Source organism: Meriones unguiculatus, chromosome 17, assembly GCF_030254825.1.
Source record: "Meriones unguiculatus strain TT.TT164.6M chromosome 17, Bangor_MerUng_6.1, whole genome shotgun sequence".
Taxonomy (NCBI): Eukaryota; Metazoa; Chordata; class Mammalia; order Rodentia; family Muridae; genus Meriones; species Meriones unguiculatus.
The window spans coordinates 54,477,266-54,497,425 of record NC_083364.1 but is presented as its reverse complement, the minus strand read 5'-3'; the positions used below and the strand labels follow the sequence as shown (position 1 = coordinate 54,497,425).

Here is a 20,160-nt window from a genome sequence, read left to right as displayed (position 1 = left end):
TACCCAGCACCCACATGATGGCTTGCAGTTGTTTATAACTGCAGTTCCAGGTGATCTGAGGCTCTCTTCTGGCCTTTGCAGGCAATAGGCAAGTGCATGGGACACAGACATGCATGCAGGCAAAACAGCCATGAACATAACATTTAAACAAGAAAACAAATGAATAAACATTTAAAGTGAGAGAATGTTAAAGGAAGATGGAGGAAGCTTCGAGCCTCCACATACATTTGTACACTCTTACATATGAATACACAAAAGAATATTTAAATATGTATACAACACACACAAACATACAAACTAAATTAAAGTAATAAAAAGACCATACAGACAACAGAGTTAAGATTGGGAAAACACACAATCTATTAGGAAGGTCACTCATTCTCTGGTAAGGCAATAACTTGTAGGGATTAAGTAACTTCTTTCAATTTCATAAAGCAAATTAATATGTTTCAAATTGTGAAATAGCATTTTATCTAATGGCTTCATAAATTGTTATTGATAGACAGCAGCTTAAAGATTTCTCCTGTCTCTGAAAAATTAAAGTTTTTCTATGAACAATTTATTTGATATCTGTAATCTAGTATTATTTTGTGTAGAATCAATGCTACATTGTGCCTGTTTGTTTCAGAATACAGTCTCTTATTTCTCACTCATTTTATGGCAAACTCCCTTACACACTTCATGTGCAGTAGGGCTTCCATCAATGTTGAGTGACAACAGTGCAGGTGACCTCAATAGAGGCAGCACTGACAAGGGAAATTTCTTTGCTATCACTGGAAGAAACACCATACTTTCTTAAAATACTCTTAGCAAATTCACATCATTTTCTTAGTAGCTGGTCTTCCTGTAATCACTTCTAAACAATGTCCTGAGAGTTAAGCATAGCCTTAATACTATGCAAAAAAATCTCCATAGCTCTTCCTAATTAGGAGACTGGAATTATGTAAGCATGCGAACAGCCAAGGGCTTACATGTGCTGAGATTCATTCCTGTGAAACGAATGTGACTACTTCCAAAAGATGGTTGCTGCAGGATGAAATCTAACATGCAATTCTGAATTACATGTTCAACCTTACCTACTTCATCAGACCAGAAAGTGGTGGCACCACCTGAGGAAGTGCTGTAAACCACAATCATCTAGCTGGAAATTACTATGTGCTCCTTAGAAACCTGAAGAATCTGTTTGCGGATGGTGGCAACAACAGGCTGCCAGATGTCTAGACAGGCTGCACCACTGAAGAAGTCCAGAGTGAAACCCTATTCACTCGCGCCTGGGTCTGCCTGGACTTTGGGGTCAGCCTCCTCCACGACTGTCACCCATCCACTACAATTCCACCAGAAGCGTTAAGGATTTACACTGATCATGTTAGTCTGGAGCTATCATCACTTTGAAAGCTCTTTCCTGCATAAAGCACTGAAAAAACTTCACGCCAAAACTGGTTTCAAACTGTAGTACCCAATTTTGCTGCACACACCTTGACTCTTTATGTGCACCACACACCATTCCAAATGAAGTTAATATCATTGTTTGTTTTTCCCATCTCCACGGTATTTTTTCCTGTTATTCCCATGGGGAAAGGGATGAAGCTACCCTTGTCCGTCATCTCTGTCAGCCTCCAGCCAGGGACCCTCTTGCAGAACACTTTATTCCTTTTCTGCCTTCACTTTCAGGATTTCATTTTCTTTCTCAGGAAACTATATATTTTCTGGGTGCTTCCTATGCTCCTTTCTTATTAAGTTCCTGTCTTGTCTACCCTAGCCTGTGCTGCTTTTAGACTGTCTTTCATTCATAATTCTCTACATCCCACAGCGTACAGACAGCCCGCTCTCTGCACAGCTGAGTGAAGATGACGAAATAAGCACATTGTGGAGGGTTCAGCCTTGGGGAAGTTGCCCATTCTGGGCTGTGTCATTTATCGTAAACTAGGCTATCCTGGATTGTATTTTTTTTTTCTGTGTGCCTCTAGGAATCATAAACTCTTAACCTGTTTCTTTGGGATATTTTCCTGTGACTCATATACTGTCTAAGATCAGACGGATAAACATTTGATTCCCTTGAAATTACAGAAAATATATTATGAAAACTTCTGTAAAATGAAGAAAACTTTTATTTAAAAATGTATTGCTCTGCTTGCTGTTATCTGATATGTGTAAGGGCCCCCCTGAATGTATGTATATGGACCATGCGGATGTCGAGAAATTTAACTTTTATCAAACTACAAATGCAAATGTATTCTTTATCTTATGAATAAAAGTCCTTGACAATCTAAAGAACGTTTCTTCTTCATGCGTTCTCCAGCATCACACTGCAAATGAGACCTGTGGACCCAAAGGCTTTCCTCTTGAAAGCCAGCTCTTGGAACTGACAGATAAGTTTAAGATCACATGTATGAACAGAGGCTTCCTCACCCAAAGTGAGAAAGTGATAATCACAAGAAGGGAATCACATGACACACTTATCTAGTGATACCTTCAGAAGATTATTATACGTAAGATCATCTATAGGACAATGTCACTGCAAGGCACATGACAAATTAAAGACAATGTTTATCGGTAAGAACCAGCTGGGTCCTCAGACTCTCAAAAGGAAGCAGTAGCTCGTGATGGGTACAGTGTTACTGCCAAGAACTAACAGCTTCAAGTTTGTATCATATTTTAAAATATCTTATACAAAGAGTTGGTTCAAACAGCAATTTTGCTGCAACGTGAAATTATCTTTGAGAACATAAAGATGGCGATGCTAATACACACAATGTAGTTTGGAGCTTAAAGAATCTTTTCTTCCCCCTCAGAAGAGAAACTTTTATTCTTTTATTTCACAGTGAAATACTCAAGGAATAAGTGGAGGGAGAGAGGGAAGAAGGGAGGGAGACAGAGAGAAAGAGAGAACAAGAGAGTGAGAAAAACATATAGACAAAGAAAGAGAGAGAGAGAAAGAATATGAATGGACATGTGATATGAGTGAGCATGTGAGCATAAGCCCAGGGAATCTCAAAGAGGTTAACTGGAAATAGGATGAAAATCCAGCTCTCAGCGAGAGGTGACTTTCACTAACCAAAACTGAATCCTCCATTAATATTTCAGAACTAGTGCTAACATCACAAAATATGTAAGTCCACACCTAGAAATCCTCACTCCATTTTTTAAACTTTACTATCTTAAAAAGTTAACAGCTGTGTTCTAGAAGGTCAGTTTTATATTTATACTAATGTGCTGTAGGGTCATAGCTGAAAGGATCCTGAAATAAGGGGTCTTCAAAGAACTGGCTCTGCTGTTAATTATACTAAGTATTTCTGAAGTCATTCACATCGTGTGACCTGCCCCCTGTCTGTTCAAGTGAGCCACTGTTCCAGGGCTCTTCTCAAGACAACTGTCATCATGCATGGGTGAACACAGGCTAAAGGAGAAACACAAACAAAACCAAATCCCCCAAATTCTCCCCAGCCAGGACTCTAGGCTGTCGAAAAGCCCTCTGAGGGCAGGCTCTCTATTTCTACAGGACATTATCAAACTGCTTTTTCTACGGGCTTTTTTGTTTTCTGTTTTACATTACATTTATTTATTTAACCTTAAAGAAATCTTTAGGAATCTACATAATTATAGGAGCTGAGAACAGTGCTATGGCAGGTCACCTTCAAGGCAATCATGGTTTGCAACCTATGCTCCCCATTTGTAAAATGCTGTTCCTGAGAGATGGCTCTTCTTAACACAGAATATTTCCGATAGACCACTGTGTTAATGTCACTGCACAGTTTTCATCATCACTCTGCTTACACACACAAATACACACACACATGGGAGTACATGGCACTGCATGTTTTCTTTCTCCCCCCCCCCCCCGCCATGAGACAGGGTCTCATGCAGTGCTGCTGGTCTTCCCTATGTGATTGCAGATAACCTTAAACTTCTCATTTTCTGGTTGGTATTACACCTGTGTGTCAATATGTTGTTTCTTCCTGTTTCCTGAATGTCAGAGGAACACATTAAATTCAATCCATAATTTTGAAGGAACAGATAATACCCTTTAAAAACATCACAAAGCTAGGCCCAAATGAATATTAGTTAAGGAGGTAAAATCATTTTCCGTACAGAGGGAGATGACACATATCTGATATCACGCCACGGAATATTGCACCAGAATGGTTTCCTGGGATACCACCCAGTCTTCTAAGCTCAATGGCTGCTGCTGCCCCTTCAGTTACCTGCACACTTAGATTATTTCCTGAATGCCGGTGACAAATGGTCCATGTTTAAATGAGGACTTAGGAGTGTGGGAATTTCTTCGCTTTAAAAGGAACAGCTTGCTTGGTGAGCAAGCATGAAATGGGTCATGTTTTATCAGTAGGCGAGATGTTTGGTTCTCCGAGCTGGATCGAATATGTAAATACTAAATAACACCCTACCACAAGATTGATTTATGATACACCCAGTTACATCGCATTTCCACTTTTGAGGGAACACAAACACTTAGCATTGGTCTGATTTTAACAACGCTGAGCTGTTGGTAGGAAAAGCTCTCGGCAGGAGAGTGAGGAAGAGGGTCAACCTCTGTCCAGCTGCCTTACATCTGCATCGTAAGTTTATGTAAAGATAAGTCTTCCTCACTTCTTTGGTGTTCACTCTGACTGAGATTCACACTGCTCAGAGCCTGTAGATAATTAAAGAGCAGTGAGGAAGCACTGTATTAGGCAGGTAAAGACAAACAAACACAAACAAAAACAAGCAAACAAACAAACAAAAAATTAAACACAGTCCCGTGTTTCACACCAGGAACAAAGTCTCCCACTGGAGAGTTCCCCAAGCTGCTTCTCCAGCTTCTACATTGAATACTTTCTTACCTTGGCTCCTTCTGAAGGCAAATCATGACGTCTGTGCTTCCGCATAAGGACCTGGTCTGAAGCCATTCTACTGTGCCTTCCATTTAAGTTGGAGTTTGCTGTGACTCCAGGCTTTGGAGAGCCATCCCCGAGGATGCGACATCCCATCACCTGATTGGTCCCGAAGGCTTCCCGAGGGCACCAGGCCTCAAGAGGCATTGGCTGGTCCCTGGAAGGCACACTTTCACCATGGTGGAAATGTCTGCTCTGTCTGTTCTCTGGTGGGATTGGGGGAGGCCTCTCTGGCGGAGGTGGTGGGTCTCTGAGGGGAGGAGGAGGTGCTGGCAGAGGTTTGTCTTGTTTTCTGACCATGCATGGTGAAGACTAAAGACACACAAGAGACAAAAACACAGAAACAAGAAAGAATGACATTGGTACCATGCATTGAAAAAACTTGATAAGCTCCTATATGACAATTTATAAGCTCTATCTATCTATCTATCTATCTATCTATCTATCTATCTATCTATCTATCTATTTCAATTTATTCACTTTGTATCATGGCTGTGGCCCCTTCCTCATCTCTTCCCAATCTTACCCTCCCTTCCTCTTCTCCCACTATGCCCTTCTCCTAGTCCCCTGATAGGGGAGGATCTCCTCCCCTACTATGTGACCCTAACCTCTCAGATGGCTATATCATCTTTCTCTGTGGCCTAGCATGACTGTACCCCCCAAGGGGAGGTGATCCGAGAGCCTGCCACTGAGTTCATCTCAGAGACAGCCCCTGCTCCTCTTACTAGAGAACCCACTTGGAGACTGAGTCTATGGGCTATATCTGAGCAGGTCCTCTCCATGCATGGAACTTGGTTGGGGTATCAGTCTCTGCAAGGTCCCCAGGGCCCACTTTCTTTTTTTCTTTTCTTTTTTTGTTTCTCTGTTGGTCTCCTTTTTGAGCTCCTGTCCCCTCCAGGTCTTTCTATGTAGTCATCAGGGAGATGCAAATCAAAATAACCCTGAGATTTTACCTTACACACCCATCAGAATGGCTAAGATCAAAAAGTCAAGTGACAACACACGTGGAGAGGTTGTGAAGAAAGGGGAACTCTCCTCCATTGCTGGTGGGAATGTAAACTTGTACAACCACTTTGGAAATCAATCTGGCTCAATCTCAAAAAATTAGAATAGTGCTACTTCAAGATCCAGGTATACCGCTCCTAGACATATATTCAAAATATGCTCAACAAGGACATTTAATCAACCATGTTCATAGCAGCTCTATTCATAACAGCCAGAATCTGGAAACAACTTAGATGTCCCTCAATGGAGGAAAGGATATAGAAATTGTGGTACATTTATGCAATGGAATACTACTCATCTATTAAAAACAAGGAAATCATGAAATTTTCAGGCAAATGGTGGGAACTAGAAAAGATCATCTTGAGTGAGGTACCCAGAAGCAGAAAGACACACATGGTATATACCCATAAGTATATACTATGAGTACTCATAAGTGGTTATTAGACATATAATATAGGGTAACTATACTAAAATCTGTATTGCTAAAGAAACTAAACAAGGAAGACCCTAGGGAAGATGCTCAATCCTCATTCAGAAAGGCAAATGCAGTAGACATCGGAAGCAGAAGACAGAGAACACGACAGGAGCCTACCACAGACGGCTTGTGAAAGCCTTTACTGATGGAGGTATTAAAGCAGAGGCTGAGAGTCAAAGCCAAACTTTGGGCAGAGTGCAACAAATCTTATGAAAGAAGGGGAGATAGAAAGACCTGTAGGTGACAGGAGCTCCAAAGGGAGACCAAGAAAGCCAAAAAACAAAACAAAACAAAACAAAAACAAAGAACAACAACAACAAAAAAAACTGGGGTCTGGGGCCCCTGCATGGACTGATACCCCAACCAAGGACCATGCATGGAGAGGACCTAAAGCCCCAGCTCAGATGTAGCCCATAGACTCAATCTCCAAGTGGGTTCCCTAATAAGCTTCTTTTATTACTAATGAAAAATTTAAAAATTAATGAAAAGTTTACATTAATGTACCACAATAAGAATTTTGAACAAATGACAGTATAGATGAAAACGTTCTAGAAATCATATAGGAAAGAAGTAGAAAGTTAAAATTATATGCTTTGGGTATTATCACAGTAGCACAGCAATGACTACTTTATTGTAAATTTCTGTGATTCAAGAGACAGAGAAAAACCTATAATACTGTTTCCATTGCTTCTTCACCTTTAAAAGAGAAATGATTTGAAATATTTAAAGTTTTAAAATTCTTTCTTGTTTTCCTCCTCGCAGTTCAACGGAAGGCACATGGGTCATTTGCTTTGGCTGTTCTAACAGTATTACTATAACAGTAAAGATCTAAATGACAGAGCAATTGCTGACAGAACCACAACTTTCTGGTCTCTTAAAATGGAGAAGAACAAAAACAAAAAATGAAAAGGAATATCTGTCAGTCTAACTGTGAGAGGACAATATAAACATAAGTACTCCCAAGGGGAATTCGCATATGTCTTAGAGCTTTTAGTGTTTATTTACACGTTTATTTAGTAAATGCTTTATGCTTTTCACATTAGATAATGTCAAGGAACAAGAATTTGTCTTATGTCTACATAGTTCAAAGTTCTATCCTGGACCATGTAAGAGAAGGAAACGGTGTTAAATGTATTGTACTCCTTAGTAATCCTAGATAGTATGCGTTATTAGCCAATGTTACTTTAGTTTTTATAAATTTACATTTAATAAAGCAAAAATATGCTCTTATTATTAAATTTTTAAAAAATACACATAAAACTGAAATGAATAGTAGGCTTAAGTTAAAATTATGCCCTTAATATTTAACAGTGAAATAATTACTGTGCAAATATTGTAATTTGTTGTAATTAATTCCCTACGTTTAAAGAAAGTACGTATGGTTCTGTTTTCTGAGTCACCTGGAACATGGGTGATAATGCATCACGCCCCGAGCCCTTATGCAAATATACTCCCCTTGCATTATTCTTGTCAAGACAGTATGAAAATAAGTGCAAACAACATTTGATTACAGCATGCAAATTACTGTAATGCATACGATGACCTTTTAAATCCATTTTACAGAATACTATACCTTACACTGATATTTATTTTAGTAAATCAGGGGTCTGCAGACATGCTCTGAGTAATTATGTAACATTTATAGGAATTTTATAGACATGAAGCAAGGGATATAGCAGCAGGCTTGCCATAAACAAAATGAGAAACTTACCACAGTGGTTCCTAAACAGTTAAAAGCCTAAGAAACATGATGGCACACAGAAGACCTGGAGAGTTGTCTTCTGAGTTCCTGAGGGCACTGACTCACCTTTGGGGAGCCTGTGGGGCTGCCACAGGGAGAGCGCACGATGCCCTTCTGAATGAGATCCAGGCGGGGAGGTACTGGGGGCAGGCTGAGGTGGGGGATCTGGAGTGGGTCTGGCTGAGGCTTTCTTCTCTGGGCAAGTGGGGAGGATCCTGGCGACGTGACTGGTGAGTTCTGCCTGTCAGTGCACTAGGAGAAAAGCAGAGAGCTTGCTGGGAATCTGTTTGTAAAGGGGAGAGATTCTTGTCCTTGCTGGGGTGTACAGCAGGGCTGCCCTGCATACTTGTTAAAACAAACGCAGAATAATAGATCTGGAGGTCTCAACGTGGCCCTGGAGGGGAGGTTTATGAAAGGAACAGACTTAAAGTTTTTCCTCCCACACTGGAGGAAGGGCGTCAGATAAAAGCACATTGGAGTGCAGCTCAACCTAGTGTAGGCTTTCTTTCCACAGTAGCTCTTTATCCTGGGAGGAGACCGCAATCACACAATGCAGCAGTGCTCATCCCTCTGGGCTACCTAAGTAAAGAAACGATTTTTAAACTGAACTTCTTTACTCCATACACCGTGCACTCACTACATGTTGCTCATGGAAAGCCACGGAATCAGGTCAGCCTTAAAAGAACTAGACATGTAAAATACACACATTTAAACCAAACATTTTCTTTTTTCTTAAGCTGTCATATGAAAAAGAAATGCGCTAGGTAAAAGAAGAGCTTCTTTAAGGGCAGTTCAGCAAATCGCAGGAGGTCTGTACTTGTGCTGTCAACAGTCAAGATTCTATGCTGCCTCAAGTCTCCATCTTCTCTGGGAGTCATTGCACAGGCTACACAAAGGGGCTGGGGAGTTAGATCCCCCTTTGCAAAGCCTTGATGAAGATCAACTGAGGGGCCACTAGGTAGGCATCCAAAGGTACGGTACTATTTCATAGAGGAGTTTCCCGTCCCCCTCTAAGTTCCACAGAGCTAGTCAAAGAGGCCGGGATATGACAGCAGTGCGTCTACCGATGGATACAGAATGCGGAGTAATATTCAGGGGTGAAGAAGAATGGCGTACTGAATCTGTGCTCACATACACAGAAGCTCCTATTACCCCAGACAGCCAGTGAAAGACAGACGCTGCAACACGCTCTCTATGTGAAAGTGAAAAGAGCTCATCCCCAGGGCAGCAGAATAGTGGGCCCTAGAGGGTAGGAAGCGGGTAGAAGGGTGTTTGGTGATGCAGAGGATAGCTACTGTCTGAAATGGCCTCCCAATGACTTAATGAAGCAGAGGGCCATGGGCTGCCCGCCAAGGAGATGTCAGGAACTGGTAACACACTGGGGCTAGGCAGCTAGAAATTCATGTGCAAACCGAAGTTGTCATATTGAGGACAGTATGAAATAACATGTTAATTAAAAATAAATAGAAAAAAAAAAAAAAAAGCTGAGTGGCGCAGCTGATAAAGCCTGTGCATCTTTCTCCTACTGCTTATCTACAAGTTTCACTTCAACCAAAATAAACAAAAACACTCCTTTTAATATAGCTTACTTAAAAGTGTTCAAATAACCTTAAACATCACAAGAATAGATTAAGAGTCTTGTGCTACACATATACGTTAAAACAGAAACACTTGGTGGATTATTTGCTCTTAATAACACCGATTAATATAAAACTGAATTTAGAACTTACTTTTCTATGATTATTTAGTTTTTTGCGACAGAGTCTAAAAGACAGAAATCCCTAATTATAACGTTGAAGTAGTTTAGGGGTTCATGTTTAGAAGTGTGCACATGGACTAGCTCTTGGTGATCGATAATGTTTTACTGGATAGGGCGACAGTTTCCACACATCTTTTCAATTTTCTATTTATTTCATGTGTTAGCTCTCCAATGTAGACAATCTACGTTCACTCTGTAAGCTCTGAATTAATCCCTCCAAATAGGTATTGATGGTTGTTATTTACCAAAGCTGTCTGCTCTATGCTGGTTAGGAATATGCCAAGAGAATTTAGCAGCCATTAAAGACTACCTCAGAATACAGTCCTGAAGTCACCTTTGATGGAAATACTGGCATTTAATAATCATTCTGCTGCTGTGGGGACTTGTACTGAGCTCACTGTTTGCTATTATTAAGTTTGATATGATAAAGAACATTAGATTTTTTTTTTTTTTTGAGACAGGTTTCTCTGTGTATCACTGCCTGTCCTGGAACTCATTCTGTAGACCAGGCTGGCCTCGAACTCACAGAAATCATCCTGCCTCTACCTCCTGAACTGCTGAGATTAAAGAAGTGCACCAGTACCACCTGGCTACTATTAGACCTTTAAAGAAAGATTATACAGCTTTTCTATTACAGCAGATGTAACAGAAGAACTCACTGAGAAATTAACTAATGTGTGTGGCACTAACAAGCAGAAATTTATTATAGGATAGCCAAAACCATTCACACGGGGGAGAATGGACCATTCTTTCAAGTTAAGGGAGGTTAGTAATATAGCATTTCTTTATCATGATTCCAGGTCTGTGTTACATTTAATATTGTCCTTGCCCTCAGAACTTTGGGATAACCCATACTTTTTTGTTTCAGCTCCTTTTAGAATCCACAAGCCTTGATTTCTGTCTCCAGGATCACCTCATCACATTATGTGTCTAATGTGTGTCCTGTGTTGAGACATCGAGTTGATGAGCACAACTTCTACAGGAGGGGGCTTAGGGACCCTAGCAATGTCAGAAACACAGTGGATTGTTTCACATATTTATACCTACCAACTGTTCCCTAGTTATTTGCGTTACCTACTCTGTATTTCTCTGGCAACATCTGCACTCTGTTTTATTACTTAAGAAACAATGCTAGTGGGTACCATACAGAATGTGGGATCCACATTTGTGACTTTAACAGAAAATCTTCACCGAACAAGTCAAAGATGCAAAACATTTAAAATTCCCTGCCTCTTGCTCAGCAATTGCTGATAATGAGGGAGGCCTCATCCCATTCTAGTCACTTTTCATTTTATCCACACCTTTAAAGAATGACTTTAGAAGAACCTTTAATAAGACCCATTATTATGGAAATGGCAAAACATCTGGTAAGGAGCTTCAAGTCCAGGCATGTTATTATAAAAATGGAGCAGGAGAAAAGCTTCCAATACCTAATGAGAGTTCTAACAATACAGAGATAATCAAAGTCGTCTTATGATACTTCTAGCAAGATCTCTACTTAATGAATTTTTTATTTGAACAAGGGAGATGCTTGTATTATAATAAGGAGATGAGAAGAACTCGGAAAGTCAATATTTTTCTCTAAATGCATGAGAATTAATGAATAGTGGTAAATTTTTTAAGCACATAGAATAAAATAAAATATTCTATGTGTATTTTCTTTGCTTCCAACTGTTATTTTGGTCTTTATTTATTGCATTAATTTGTGAGCATAACAAAGAAATGCAGAATGTTATTCAGAAGTTATACACAATGGCAATGTTTATATTCATACTCAGACATTCATACATGGTTTATGGTTTAAGCACAGATAGCTAATGTTCTCTATTTTGAATTATCTCTAGCACTGGCCCCATTTAAATAATAAGCAAAAGGTCATTTAAAGTACAAGGTATGAAATCTATATAGTCTTTCCCTCTGGTTCCACAGTCAAGCTCCCAGGAGCCTCAACCTATAAAAACTTGAAAGAACTCGAAATGAGACGTTTGGAAGAAACTCAAAGTGAAACGAGCAGTACGCATTTCTTGCACTTCTCGGGGAGAATGGTGTGGGCACCCCGTGCCTCACTAAGGACGGATAGTTAATTCACTGTGGAGTGAGGTCAGCTGCTTTCTTAGACACTTCGCTCCTGCTGGGTTAGAGCATCATGAGCTTATAAAGAGAAGGTGTTTAATCTGTGACTCATGGTTTCAGAGGGTGGTAGGGCCCATGACCAGCGTGGCAGGGTGTATGGCAGCAGGTAGGCATGGCGCTGGGACAGCAGCTGAGAGCTCACATCTGGAACCGACAAACAAACGGTGGAGACGGACAGACACTGGGGATCGTGTGGGCTTTTGAAACCTCCAAGGCCAACCTCAGTGATATACCTTCTCTAACAGGGCCACACTTCCTAATCCTTCCCAGGCAGTTTCACCAACTGAGGAGCAAACTTCTAAACATATGTGCCTGCAGGAGTCATTTTTACTCAAACCGATACAGGTAGTATCTGTATTCCACTGGTAACTTCTGGCCATTTTCAGATTCCACATATTAGAAATAATAAAGAGGAGGAAAATGGTTATAAACTTATAAACGGAGAAAGAGTTAGGGGGATGGGTGACTTTACAGTCTCTCAGGGAAGCAGCCAACGAAATTGCCAGCAGGGTCTACTTTACAGTGATACAGAAGGTGTCACACACGGCTGTAACCCCAAGGGCACATCTCTATTAAAGTAATAAACTCCGCTACGCATGCAATGTGACCTGGTTCTCCTTCCAGTGCCTCTAGTAGGAGGGTCATGAATAGCTGGCGTCTGAACAGCTGCTATAATCTTAAATTTCTTTGAAGTTTTACCTTTTACCTTAAACATTGCTGTGAATTTCACAACCTGATGCAAGTATGTTACGATTTTAATTTAAATTTGCCACCCCCCTCTTCCTGAAATGCATCCTTAACTCCTGTTGCAAAATGTAAATTTCTAGAAATAGGTTGTGGTGAGTGTGGTGGCTTCATATACCCTTTGGTTCACTCAGCTGCATAAGCAATTTTGAGCAGGCAGGGAAGGGTGACATGTGGTTCAGAAATAGTTCCACAGGAATGGCTGAGAAGCAAGAACACTCTGGGAATTAAAGGAATGAATTTCAGTCAGTGGAAAAATGCTTTCACAGGAAACCCCTATTTCTCCCTGTATCAGGTAGGGTTTTACAAAGAACAAGCAATTACTATTTGGAGACTGTGGCTCGCCTCCCTAATGCAAAGAATTCTTTATTTTTAAATGTACTTCCAATACAGAAAATCAGAGTAGCATATGCTTCCCTAAATTCCTTAATCCTTAGAAGAGTATTTAGGCTAACAGCTTGGCAGCTTCACATTTTCTCTGAGTTTTAAAACATGTAACAGGCTTCACTAGTAAATTATTTTCATGTAGTCATGTACTAAAAGAATAATGCAGTATTACCATGTAGGTAATAAGATACTACAGAACACAAACAGTTTTTCTTTTTCTAATTCGATATAATTAGATGTTAAGATGATGAGTAGTAATTCTAATAAAGCTTGCAGACATCTCGGGATATTAATATTTAATTCTCCGGACAGCAATATTCTAAGGAGTACTCTAAGCAATATTCTAATGCAACAACTTATGCTTAGCATTTACCATGCATTGACACCATTCTACTGTCTTTTCTAGTTTTAAGCCATTGAACCTGATCCTTAACACAGTGTTATAGATTGTGCATACATATATACACACTGATTATATAGTAGAGCCTGACATGAGGCAGTGTGACCCAGCATGATCCAAAGCAGATGAGTTAAGAACAGTGTTAGCAGGACATTAAGCAGAAAACCTTGCTCAAAGGTCTACCATGTGGTCAGAAATACCAAAATCCCTGAAAATGAGGAGAAGGAACAGTCTTGGCCCCAGGAAGTTCATATTCTTTTAGTCCACACAGACTCAAGTTTGAGTGTAAGAGTTTAAACGTATGCATTTCCTATTATGCTATAAATTCAAATAATTTTGGAGCAAAGTACAATAATGCTTGCCAGGTCACCTAAAATGACATAGGTCACATGATGGCTGGGGGGTTTGTTGTCTATGAATATGAACACTGCTACTGCTCTGCATGGAGAGCTTTAGGCAATCAGACAATTAAATGTCTGACATGGAGCGTGTGAGAATGGCCCATTAGCATCCATTACTGTGCCTGTGGACTGCAGCAGGAGAGGCGGGGCCATCTCATTTGTCAGTGGCAGGGGACCACTGACTAGCCCACTCAGTGCCAGCAGCATCCACACCCTTTGTTACTACAAATGTCTCTTGATATTTCTAAGTGACCCAGGAAGCCTCAGGTAAAGTCATAGTTTGCCTCTGGAGGTCTGTTCTACACCTTGATTTTCATGTCAGTAGCCAGTTTTATCACTATGGCTCCAGCATGTACTCGAGTCTCACTGAATACTTAGAGGCTGAGCGCTTCCTAATCTACTGTGAAAACCCAGGAGCTGGACACACAGATGCCTTCCTGAGGATCAGGAAATTCAGAACTGTTTTCACATCTTATCACCCTGAGGTAAGGCAGTAGGGAAACAACACATGGATATTAAGTGACACTGACATTCAATTGATGAGAAAACAGTAGGAAAATGCTTTAAAAGATCAGAAAAATGTTTTTAACCCTTGCTCATAGCTGTTTTTCTCCTGATACACTCAGCCACTTACTAATATTTTATTTTACATTATTTGTTATGGCGTTCGGATTGAACATAGGACCTCATGCACGCTAGACAAGCACTGCACCAGACAGTAGTATAATTAAAGCTGTTTTGTTGTTGCTTTGTTTTTTTTTATTTTTTAAAAATATAATGCTTAATGCTTCTGAATTAATTCAAATTAATTTTCAAGCTGAGCCCATCAATTACTTTATATATAATTTATTAATTCTTCTCAGATATTTTATATATTTGGTGAGCAATGTATTCCACTAAAGATAATTGCTAATACGCTGTTAAGAATTTACTGTTTTATTTTCCAGTACTAAGAAGCTATTTGAATAGGAATGGGTATCTAATTATCCCTGATGACAGAGCAGAGTTGTGACATTCTCACCCATCACACCTGTACAAATTCCTAGGTTCACAACACACAGACCCAATTACTTGGAAAATCTGACAGCTCAGAAATTCAGGTAATGACACAGATTTGGGCAAAACCTTAAAACACCTTCCAGTTAAATAATAAAATACCTTCTACCTAGGAAAGCAACCAACTCAGTGTTTTACAGAATTTTGGGCTCTTTCTACTTGTTGGAAAAAAAATCACATAACTAAATATATTTAACTTCTTAAAGAATGCTAAAGAAATGATCTGTACATACAACTTATAAATACCAGCTGTGGGAAATCTCCATGGTAACAGGAAAATACAGTCAGCTCAGTTCTCTATGTAATGATGGAAGGATTATTAATTTAATGAAGGCAAAAAGCTTAAGACAGACAAGAACGATTGCAGAAAATGGTCATCAGCCAGTTCACGAAAGGAGAGATAGATGAGCAATTGAAATGAAAGATAAAAATTGAACCTTTCTCCTGTGCAGTGATTGATAGTCACTCTTGAGTTGGGAAAACAGGACATTTTAAAAATAAGAGAATTGAAAATGAGTCAATGGTGATCATAAAACAGGAAGAACATGCGTGAAGAGTGGCTTGGTGTCAAAGTTAGCAGTCTTTGTTGATAACTTGTTTTCAAACTCATCATTGGATAAAATCTACTCACCTTAAAAATTATATGGAGAGTAAAACAAAAGACATTTGATCAGGTAACTGCCCCAGGCAGCAGATGCACATGGAATTACTGGTTTACTTGAAACAGTTACTGAGTATGTCTTGGTGACAGGAACAGTAGGTGTGGACTGGTTTCAGGAATCCATAGTCCTTTATGATAACTTAACACAATGGCTGTATGTTTAAAAACAGCGATAGAAACATGATCTTACAGTGATTTTTCCAGTTATTCATACCAGAGTGTAGGATATGTTCAAAGTTAAATAGCAGAAGTTAGTGAAATAATACAAAAGTCATGATCTGCTTAGCTGACTAGAGATCCATCAGTAGACATAAGTGACTTTTAAGTAAATCATGCTATCGAATTAAAACCAAGTAACTGTAATGTAATTGCATTTTAAAAGTATCTGACTTCTGTAGAAGAACGGAGCACTGAGGGTCACACAGACTTATTAAGAGACACAAGTCATGAAAGCCAGAGACTGTCCTCTTGGGATTAACAACAGAGGATTACTGTGAAAATCTCTAATTTTTCCAACAGACACCTCACAGGGTTCCAGAGGTAGCAAATGAGGAAACGTTGTAGAGGGAGAAAATAGACCTGTCCCCTCACCTTGTACACTCTGCTCTCAGTTTGTGTCACTAAAGTCATAAAAGAAGAGGCCCCAGCTTCACTTTAATTCAGGGGAAACAGGCTTGGACTGCGACTATTGACAAGCTGATATAGGACAAACGTTTTTTGTTTGTTTGATTTTTCCTTCTCTATGTAGCAAGGTATGCAGAGTTCTCCAGAGAATTATTCTTGGAGCTAAAGCCCTAATCTCCCCTTGGAATACTGGAAAAAAGCTGATTTAGTCAGGAAGGCAGTAATGCCTTCTTCCTGGCTAGAAAGCTTTACCGCAGAGGTCTGCTGAACCTCTCCAGCTGTTGTGTTTCTCAAATACTTTCCTGCCATCCTGGCTTACGCAGGCAGTCAATAAATAGTTTAAATTCACCCTGAATCCTATTCTTGGGCCAACAAGCTTTCTGAAAGGGCCAGGTGAGACATATTTTAGGCTTTGAAGATCAAGAGATAGGAATCAAAGCGACTGCATAAGTGCTTCATTATCACCTCAGTACATTCCACCTGATATATAAATTGCTACTTCAAGGGGAAAAGTGTCATCAATCAACAAAGGCAATGTTACAAGCATTCACTACTTTACCCTCACTGTCATTTTGCATCTTTCTTCTCGTTTTTTGAATGAGTCTCACAGGACATGAGATATGGCCAGACTGGCAGAACAGTGAGCTCGGATTCAGATGTCCTCTGGATGGGGCAAACATCATCTCTAGTGTGCCAATGTAGCTCTTTTTAAATGTACAAGGTGCAATGATTTCTACTAATTCAAATCATAAAGTGTGTCATGGGGCATTCTTAATTTCAGTTAATATGGGCAATAAAAAGACCAGTATTTGTGGTCTCGTTGACCTGACAATGTGTTAGCATTTTAAATCTGTGATCTCATTTGATCCTTTCAACAGTTAATGTAGCAAACTGCTGTTGCTGTCCTGCTTTACAAGAGGAAGGCAAATGGGAGGAGTGTTAAGTCATACGCTTAAGAAAATTCTAGTTCTGTCCTGTAACAGAGCTGGTACTTCACCCCTTCTTACTGAAGGCAGAATTTTAGTTGCTTAAACACTCAAATCTTAATTCTCTTTGAGGCTTCTTTCTTCCTTATTCATCATTTAGAGTTACTGAGGAATAATAACTTTCTCTTAGGTCAAAGAGATCATGTAATTAAAACAAAACAAGATAAAACTCAATGGCAGTCATCACTGAAAGATGAAATAAGCAACAGTCTCTGAGTTAGCTAATGGAACTTACATAAATCTAATAGTTTGAAGAACTAACATCACCAGCCCAAAGTTGAATGTGAGAGTAGTAACAATGGCCATATCAACCTTCATAGCTAAAGTCTTATACGTAGAATTGATAATGAGATGCATGAGGCCAGCATGGAACTCGGACAGAGAAAATGCAAGTTTCCTTTCAACAGAATAAAAATGGCCTCCTCTGGACTCTGCACCAATTATTTTCTTACTATATAGCAGTAAGTGCAGTGTGAATAATGTGAAATGGTGCCACGAGAATCACTCCACCTCAGTGGCAAATGGGTCTCCTTAAGGTGATGTTGGAAAGCTTGTAGGCCAATCTGAATTCCAGAGGGATGAGTATTGTGGCTGACTAGTCATGTCTTCAGGAACCAGGAGAGAGATGGTTACCTCATGGACAGATGCTCCCAGACCAATCAATCCCACTTCTCACTTCCATAGCATAAAATTTCTCAATGTAATACAAATTCCATACACATTGCTATACAAATAGCAGTCTGAGATCTATCCACCATTTCTGGTTTCTAAACTATTCAACTGGGATGCCCATTCTTTTGGGAAGTAAACACCAGGTTCAGTAGCACCCACTCTCGGTTCATAAGGTCAGTTTTTCTAAATTAACAAGAAAGCATCAAATTAAAGTACATAAGAGATGAATTTTATGGGACTTCTTGTAAACTGACCACCAGGATATCATTCCTGTTAAGAAAATAAATATATTGGACACTTCTAACTGTAACAAAAATGTTCATCAAGTACAATCTTACCATTTCAAATAAAAGAACTTCCTTTCTTCAATTTTTCTTCATATTTGTTAAGCCCATTCTTGGATGTTTAATTCTATACAAATGTTCTCACCTGCCTCTCATGACGTTTAAAAATCAGAGGGTTACTGTTGGAGGTTGGGCCTAATGCTAATTATTAGTGCTAAAGATCTGGTTACTGCCCATCTGATACACCCATCCTTGTTTGTGTATACCCAGCCTAAAACATTATGTGTGATTGGTTCATTAAATGGCCTATACCTGGGCAGGACAGAATGAGGTAGGCATGGCTAAGGGTCCCCAGCTTTTGAGGATGAGAGAATCATGAGAATCAAGGGGCAGATTGACCAGAAGAGAGATGGAATGAGGGATAATGATGGGTTAGTATGGACAAAAAAAACCCTATGGTCGAGGAGAAAGGACTCCAATAATGGCATGGAAAGACCCATGGGCAAGTACCGTGGGATTATGTATGGAAGGTAGACCAGATGAGGAGGATTAAGGCAGATGGCATTGAATGGGGGCTGGAAGATGGATGGATGGTGAGGATATTGAGACAGTGTAAGGAAAATATCTGCCTAACCCAAGGTAAATAAGGCGATTATAAAATCTCACAGGTGTCTATGTCTTATTAGTTGTGATAGTGTGTTAGTTAATTCTACCATGATAATAATAGGCCTAATAATAGACAAAATATAGCCCAACATCCATTTTATTTTTAATTTACAACAGGCTACCTTAATTGATCTATCATTTCATGAGCTGATCAATGCTGCTTTTAGGGTTTAATTTTTTTTCTTAATTTTTGAGAATATATAATCTCACAATCCCCCCTTTCCTCCCTCCAAACCTTTCCAGAATCCCTGTCCTTGCTCATTTTCACAGTCATGGCCTCTTTTCTTACTAATTGTTGTTAGATGCACACACACACAAAGACACACCCTTCTAAATATGACCTACTCAGTCTGTATAATGTTACTTGTATGCATGTTTCCAGGGCTGACTATTTGCTATTGGATAAACTATTGGTGAGCTTTTCCTGGGAAAGACTGTTTCTCCCACTCTCAGCATTCCTTAGCCGTCTTTAGTTATGTGTGTAGGGTTGTGGCTTCACAGTCTTTCCCCTGTCCACTCTGGCATATTTATTGTTGGCCTTGTTCAGCTGATATTTAGGTGGTCATGGTGGAGAGACTTTACGGGTGTAGCTTCTGAGATTACAGAAGAAGGAGAAGATCCACAGTCCTCTGGCTCTTACAGTCTTTGCCAACTTTCCACACTGCTCCCTAAACCTTGTATTCTGGTTTACCTTTCGAACACTCGCCAGTCTGTTCATCATCAAGGTCTCCTCTCGATCATCATCGTCATCCAAGTCAAGCATGGGCATGCTGAAAGGGTCGATGATGCTGCAGCACCTGGAGCCTTCATCTCTGGGATCGAAGGGGTCCACAATGATGGGCTCAGTTCCTTTTATCTCACAGCGGCAGAAGGGGCAGCCTTGGCCATCGGACTCCTAAACAAAGAAAACACACTGACTGGTTCAAAATAATCCAGAGAAGTCTCAAGATTGTACATCTATGAAACGTTTAACGAGTTTGTGGATCACGGGTGAGATGTCTTGAAGAAGCAGTTGAGTCAAAGAGGTTGTCAGACAACCTTGGCATTAAATTTACCAAAATGTAAAATTCCTTAAAAAAAAAAAAAGCTTGAACTGATAAAGGAGCTTAACTTAATTTTCACAAGTATTCATTTGTAATTCTGATAGCAAGGCTTTTCAGTCCTCAGATACTGAAAAATGAATTATGTCCCTCTTCAAAATAACAAGGCTAATTAAATATTCTATAAAAAGAACATCTTGGCAAAATTAAAAAATGACTAAAGAAATAATAAATAAT

At 39.7% G+C, this 20,160-nt stretch overlaps 1 protein-coding gene across 6 annotated transcripts in view; it reads right to left on the bottom strand.

The window, feature by feature from the left end:
- Cblb (Cbl proto-oncogene B) overlaps positions 1-20,160 on the bottom strand; it is a 196,226-nt gene that overhangs the window by 39,636 nt on the left and 136,430 nt on the right. For all 6 annotated transcript variants that reach the window (XM_060370540.1, XM_060370538.1, XM_060370539.1 and 3 more), the window contains exons 10-12: positions 19,575-19,778; positions 8,177-8,362; positions 4,839-5,201 (exon numbers count right to left, since the gene is read on the bottom strand). In XM_060370540.1, coding sequence (XP_060226523.1) covers positions 4,839-5,201; positions 8,177-8,362; positions 19,575-19,778 — 753 coding nt within the window. The remainder of the gene's footprint in view (positions 1-4,838; positions 5,202-8,176; positions 8,363-19,574; positions 19,779-20,160) is intronic.